Raw genomic sequence first — 7,274 nt, 5'->3', positions numbered from 1 at the left:
TGAGCTTGTTTTCTTTCTTTGTATGAGACTGAACTGGACTCACTACTCACTCACTGGACTGAACTGGACTCACTACTTCGTGATACTGATCAGTTTTCTATCGCTTCTTGTATATTGATTTTGCTTTTGCCTGTTAGTTGCTGCATTAACTTTGGCAAGAAAAGCAAAACCAAGATGGGAGAGGAATTTACACCTATTGCTCCAATTACTTTCGGTTTGACGGACTCGTCTGAAGAAGATGAAAATGAAGAGCCTCCACCGAAAAGAAGACGAGGAGAGGGAAAAGATTGGGCGAGGACAAACACGTTTCAAGATTCTGCAGAAGCCCTCGATCATGTTCCCAAGGATTCCTGGTACATCACCGTCGCTACAAAAACCTATGACGGGAAGAAGGTTTACTATCGATGTAAACACGGATCTAGCTGCCCTGCCGAAGTCTTTCTGACGATGCGTGTGTGGATGTATATGAGACTGGCGAACATGAGCATTCACAACAAAAGGCAGCACGCGGAATATAGTATTTTTTGTGATGAAACATCATTTTTTGTGGAGAAAAGTATTACATTTTGTGATTAATAATTTGTTTTTTTGAATAAATATTTTGTGATGAATCAATTTTTTTGTGTGATAAAACATCTATTTTTTTGATGAAAAAATTATATGCGGTTTTTTTTTTTGTTTAGATATATAATTATATGTGTCTCATCCTGAACTCAGGTCAAAATGAGTTCGGATCATTCTCTCCCTGACCGGACGCGACAGTCCTACGCGAATCTATCAAAACTAGGAATACAGAGTTATCTCCCATATGTTTTTCGCGAGCATTGATCTAAATTTGAGATCAGTGTTCGCGAGACGAAAATGATTGCAGATTGGCCAACTTCGCCAGTTCTGTTCTTCACAGTTATGATAAAGACATCGTTCTAAGGTCAAAACAAGTCGAAATTTTGGTACTGCTGCCGGAAGGAGACCGTAATATATGATTGCATCACTACAGAAAAAAATCGACTGCTTCAGCGAACGCCGAAACCAAACGGTTGATTATCACGTGACACTTTTGCCATATTTAGAGTTGTTTGCACAGTAAATTCAGCTGCGAAAAAATAGCTCCCTTGAAACTGTCTTACAAATCAATTCCTTTGTAAATTAACAATTTCACAACACCATGAAAAATCATTATCGGCGGTCGCGAATCTGCTTATATCAATAATACATTACAAAAAGCTCTAAATATGTAAAAAAAAAAAAAAAAAAAAAAAATCGATTTCCTTGCCAGACAAGGAAACTACAAGGCATCCTGTCAGGGAGAGAATGAGCCGAACTCATTTTGACCTGAGTTCAGGATGATATGTGTCTACAGTCTTTGATGATGTCATAAAAGCTGAAAGGATCTTCAGTGGGTCACACTGAAATATATTATCCTCCACAGACAGGGAGGTGCCTTTAACCGTAGCGCAGAACGCGTGTGCGTGCCTGTCGCTGACCTACACCTGTGACAAAGTGTCCGGCAGTACATTGTCATATTTACTCTAGCAGGGGGTTCAACGACTTCCTTAAGGGTCCAGTCACTCGCACTCGTTGGTCAGTAGTCCGTGTGTCAAGCTTCACAGGGGACGGTCAAAACACGACAAAGGTCAAGTCGTACGTGGGGGTGGCGTGGGGGGGGGGGGGGGGGGTTGGGGGGCTGGGGTGTGGGGGGTGGACTTTGACGGTCAAAACACGACAGAGGTAAAGTCGTACGTGGGGGTGGCGGGGGGGGGGGGGGGGGGTGGGGAGTTGGGGGGCTGGGGGGTGGGGAGTTGGGGGGCTGGGGGGGGGGGGGGGGAGACTCTGACGGTCAACTAGGTCCTTGCAGACTCTTTGTTTGACAGCTCATGTACTGTCGATATTATTGATTTTTGAATGTTAGGATGTGTGTGTGTGTGTGTGTGTGTGTGTGTGTGTGTGTGTGTGTGTGTGTGTGTGTGTGTGTGTGTGTGTGTGAGTGAGTGAGTGTGTGTGTGTGTGTTGGTGAGTGTGCGTGTGCGTGAGTTTGTGTCATAGTGTGTGTGTGTGTTGATGACTGAGTGCGTGTGCGTGAGTTTGTGTCATAGTGTGTGTGTGTGTGTGTGTGTGTGTGTGTGTGTGTGTGTGTGTGTGTGTGTGTGTTTGTGTGCGTGAGAAAGATGCAGACAAAGTCAGTGACAGACTGAGAGGGACAAAGAGACAGATAGACAAAGCAAAACGTTATGTGCGTGTGTCTGCCCTAGATATATGGTAGGCATATTTCCCGAGAAAGTAAATCAACACTATATAGAAGCTGGGGGTAAAACAGGTTTTTCACTGGGAAAGGTAAACATTATTACTTCGCCAGTAGGTACAGAGAAAAAGGACAATTATGACAGACACCAAGTCACATGCCAAAAGCGGTGCAAGTGTGTGGATGGGGGTGGGTGGGTCGGGCGGGGGGAGGGGGGAGGGGGGGGGGGGGAGGGTCGTCTGGGGGTTGTTGATATAGAGAATGAAATAGCATATATATAGTGAGATCGTGCTTGAACTACTAGAACTAGAATTGTTTTTGTACTTGGTGTACCGTTCCGTATTTTGTGTGTGTGTGTGTGTGTGTGTGTGGGTGTGTGTGTGTGTGTGTGTGTGGGTGTGTGCGTGCGTGCGTGCGTGCGTGTGCGTGCGTGCATATGAGCGTGCGTGCGTGTGTGCGTGCGTGCGTGCGTGCATGTATGCGTGTGTGTGTGTGGGTGTGTGTGTGTGCGTGCGTGCGTGCGTGCATGTATGCGTGCGTGCGTGCGTGTGTGTGTGTGTGTGTGCATGTGTGTATCTGTATTATATGTGTCAGCCTGTGGCATCGTACCACTGGCAATAAAAGGGACGGAAAATAGAAGCCTAAAAGTCTGTTATATAAATATGACAATAAAACCAGTAATTTCTTTTTTTACAAAATTGGCAGTGTGATATGACGAGCTTGGCTGAATGCCAGTGTGCATAAACAGGGGACATAATTATGGTCTGAAACCCGTTGCCCTAGTTGGATTGTGTCCCTTCTCGATAATTCACGGTTTTGTTATTATTGGTGATACCTAATCTCCAAAGATACAGGGAAGACTGTCACGCACAAACTACAACTTGGTATTAAATAATGTACAGATTACAGTCGTCTCAGGGGAGCGAGGTCATAGTATTAGCTTGAAGACGAGCGCGCACACTCACAACATAAACGCCACAACATAGGCATTCGCATCAGAGGCGAATCCAGGGAGAATTTCCGGTGTTTCCAATCCACGCCCCCCCTCCCCCCTCCCCCCTCCCCCCCCCAGCCTAAATTTTTGTTGTGAGAATAAAGAAAAAGTGATGGCTCAGATTGCACCAGATTGCTCCATTTTCCTTTATTTTTATCAACATTTCTCCCCCGGACCCCCCTATAGATAGGAGTCGACCTTTGATCAGGTTATAGCAGATCGATCAATTGTCCTTGTTTTGATCCAAATTTGACTTCTTAAATTGAGGTTTTGGAAGGTGCTGAAGGGGAAGTCTCTTGGCTCAGATTGCCGTGACCAGGTTGCTCTTTTTACTGGTTTTTATCAACATTTTTCGCTTCGCGTCGTCGTATTGTCCCTAAAAGAAATTTGGACCCCCCCCCCCCCTAAAAATGATGTGATCCACCCCTGCACACACACACACTCACACGTATAAACACAGTGACACACACACACAGACACACACACAGACACACACACACACACACACACACACACACACACACACACAGACACACAGACACTCACACACACACACAGACACACATACACACACACATACACACATACACACATACACACATACACACAACCTTCCTGACAAAATGTCAACCTCCTTTCTTAAAATAAACCTTGTTTATTTGTAAACAAACTGTTACGTCTTACGTCTCTCTCTATCTCTCTCTCTCTCTCTCTCTCTCTCTCTCTCTCTCTCTCTCTCTCTCTCTCTCTCTCTCTCTCTCTAGTCCAGTAAATTGTTTTTCTGCCTTTTTAATTTTTTTACTTTTATGTTTATCTTTTGTAAATGATTTACATGTGTATAATATGTATATACGATTAGAGTAGTCCCTCTCTGGGCGAGGGCTGGTTGAAAAGAAGCTAATTTGTATTGCTTATGCCACAACCCTCGTAAAATAAAATTTGATTTGATTTGATTTGATCTCTCTCTCTCTCTCTCTCTCTCTCTCTCTCTCTCTCTCTCTCTCTCTCGCTATCGGACTTCCAGCAGCGAGAATCTGTTCGCGATCGTGCATGTTTTGGTATACAGAAAGCTTTGTACGTCGACATCCCAACCCCACAACACCCTTTCGCTAAAAACCATTGTTTCTGCGAATAAAACATTCTGATTCTGATTCTGATTCTCTCTCTCTCTCCCTCTCTCTCTCTCTCTCTCTCTCTCTCTCTCTCACTCTGTCTCCCTCTCTCTCTCTCTCTCACTCTCTCTCTCTCTTTCTCTCTCTCTCTCTCTCTCTCTCTCTCTAATGCAACTAAACATATGCTGAATGGTTCATCAATTCATTTAAAATGTATGTGCATGTTAAACAAAATTATAATAATATGCAGATCTTAATTAAGTTATGTTAAAAATTTACACTTTTTATCATTGGAAACTGTACTTAAAATGCAGTATGACAATTTATTTTTGAATTTAGTTATAATGTATTAAGTTTGATGTGATAGTTCTTTGTTTTCTGTTCTTGTTGACCCTATATCAGGGCGAGGGCTGGATGTAAAAAAGCAATATTCTTGCTTATCTATTACCCTCGATAATAAAGATTTTGTCTTGTCTTGTCTTGGCTCTCTCTCTTACTCTAAATTATCAACTGAATTGTTCTGCCTTTGAAAACACGCTTTGTAGCCTGTGTGGAATACACTTTAAATTCTAATTGCAAAAGTGGCACACATGGTTTACACTATTTCGTGGTTATCATGTGCACTGCATTTCCTTGTTCAGTAAAACAAAAAACAAAAAAAAACAACCCACAGAGTCCACAAGTGGTTACAAAAAGTGTGTTCAAAATTGAAACAATTCAATTTACAGTGTTCTCTTTCTGAGAGCACATTAACACCACGTCTACAACCTCACTCCATGTTGTGTGTGCAGATGACCGAGAGGAGCTGACGAGCCAGATGACGTGCAAGGTGGTGGTGGTGGGTGACGGCATGGTGGGGAAGACGTCACTGCTGACGCGTTTCGTCACAAACGAATTCGACGAGCGATACGAGCAGACAATCTTCGACAATCAGGCAGCCCCTGTCACTGTCGGTAAAAAGAAAGTAAGGGCATGTTTATGTTTTTAGTTTTGTGTGTGGTGTGTTTGCTGGTTGTTTGTTGCTTGTCGTGGGGTGAAGGCCCCCTAATATGGACCGGCTCCTAGAATGGACCACCTTCAGATCTGAAAAAGTAATGGTGCTAGAGCGCTCAAAATAATTTCATTCGCAACATTGACTCTCTCTGGGTAAGTTGAACATGTCAAAACAATTGCGGACGCACAAACCACAAACATGTTTTGCACTTCTGGCAGCGCGGCGTTCACTTTCAATTTGACCATTAAAACGGACTAGTTTCTTTCTGCAGTTAACACACACAATTTGCTATGTAAGATTGACAGCTAGGTCTGTAATTGTTACAGTTTAGCAGTCTTGGCCCCGTGTTTCTAGTGAAAACATAAAAATAATGACAGTGTTTGTCCCTTTATATTACTCTCGAGGCTACACCCATCGCAGATCTTCACTTTTTTTAATCACCATTTCACCGGAAATTTTGTATCTATGTCAACAGGTGCTGCTTCACCTGTTCGACACGGCCGGCCAGGAAGGGTACGAACACCTGAGGCAGTTCATGTACCCCGAAACGGACGTCGTCCTCATGTGTTTCGCCATCGACAATCCACCCAGCCTGCTCAACATCCTCGAAAAATGGCAGCCGGAAGTCCGCCTCCACCTCACCAAAGTCCCCATCCTCCTTCTCGGACTCAAAACGGATCTGCGCAGCCGCAGTGACCTTTCAACGGAAGTGACGTCACGACGAACGCCCAGCGACTCCATAAACAGAAACGTGTTTGACCAAAGTGAGTACGATGATGACTTGTGGCAGCAGCGTCTGGTCTGCTACACGGAAGGACAGAAGATGGCCACTGATATCCGGGCCAGGGCGTATTTCGAATGCTCCGCCAAGCTCAACCAAGGACTGACGCCCATATTCCAGGAAGCTGCCAGACTGCATATATCGAAACGGCGGAGAAGCTCCATCAACTCCATCAAGAATTTGTTCAGTCCGAGAGCGTCGTACGTTTGATACAAGGTCTGAAACCCCTGCAAACATTGCGAGAACTTGAAATACCCGTGACTGTTGGATACCCCAGAGAAACTGAACAGTTCATGCTTAATCATGAAGTCTTTCTGATGCCTCATGTAACTGAGTGCCCGAAGCTTGAGTGCGTGTCCTAGTTGTGCATTTTCAATTGTTTCATGTGATGCATTTTGAATAGTCTTGTTTAAACCAACAATCACCTTTGGAGTCGAGTCAAAGCCAATCAAACAGGATTGCGATTTAAGAGCTAATTTCTTAGCCCTTCAAAAACTGTTATGGGTATGCCGGCAAAGGTTCCCAAGAACATGCAAGGAGACAGCAGCAGCCGTACTATAGCTATCACAAACAGAACTCTACAATTCACAGGTGTCAGCCGTAAAAAACAGAATTTGGGGCTTTATGTCCTCACAGGGTAATTCATATTAGGGACATGTATGTGGTGATATGCTAGAGCTCAAAGTAGAAGAAACACCGAGCTATAAACAGCTCGCGCTCTTCAACGGCAGACAACTACAGAATCTGCTGTGAAGGGTGACGCAGTAGTCTCCCTGTCACACTCGGGACTCCACATTGACTTGACTACTGTTCTTGTGGTGGTGTAGTACGTATCAGTGTGGAAACTCAAATAGTGTTACTGACGGGCAGATTCAAGTGCAGGAGTAATACTTTAAAAGGCAGAAGGCGGAGAGAAACATATCAGATGGAAGATATAAATTAATTATGCCCGGGGCACACGATGGGAACGAATACTTTGTTGTTGCTGCCGTGTGTGACTGTTGGAACTCAAAGACATGTTGTACGTGCTACTGACTGGCAGTTTTAAGAGCATGGTTACATCTTTCAAGGGTAAACAGACAAATGTAAAATGAGGAAAATGGCAGCGCGTACCTATGCATCCCAATATCAAAACGTCTGTCCGTCTGCACTCT

At 44.2% G+C, this 7,274-nt stretch overlaps 1 protein-coding gene across 1 annotated transcript in view; it reads left to right on the top strand.

The window, feature by feature from the left end:
- The first annotated feature begins 5,115 nt into the window (after window positions 1-5,115).
- Window positions 5,116-7,274, top strand: part of LOC138955032 (rho-related GTP-binding protein RhoA-B-like) — a 3,681-nt gene continuing 1,522 nt past the window's right edge. The window contains exons 1-2 of the mRNA XM_070326749.1: window positions 5,116-5,309; window positions 5,815-7,274. The exon at window positions 5,815-7,274 is cut by the window's right edge and continues 1,522 nt beyond it. Coding sequence (XP_070182850.1) covers window positions 5,163-5,309; window positions 5,815-6,330 — 663 coding nt within the window. The 5' untranslated portion in view covers window positions 5,116-5,162 and the 3' untranslated portion in view covers window positions 6,331-7,274. The remainder of the gene's footprint in view (window positions 5,310-5,814) is intronic.

This window comes from Littorina saxatilis, unplaced genomic scaffold, assembly GCF_037325665.1.
Source record: "Littorina saxatilis isolate snail1 unplaced genomic scaffold, US_GU_Lsax_2.0 scaffold_87, whole genome shotgun sequence".
Classification (NCBI taxonomy): domain Eukaryota; kingdom Metazoa; phylum Mollusca; class Gastropoda; order Littorinimorpha; family Littorinidae; genus Littorina; species Littorina saxatilis.
Note: the sequence above shows the minus strand (reverse complement) of the source record. Positions and strands in the feature narration are given on the sequence as shown.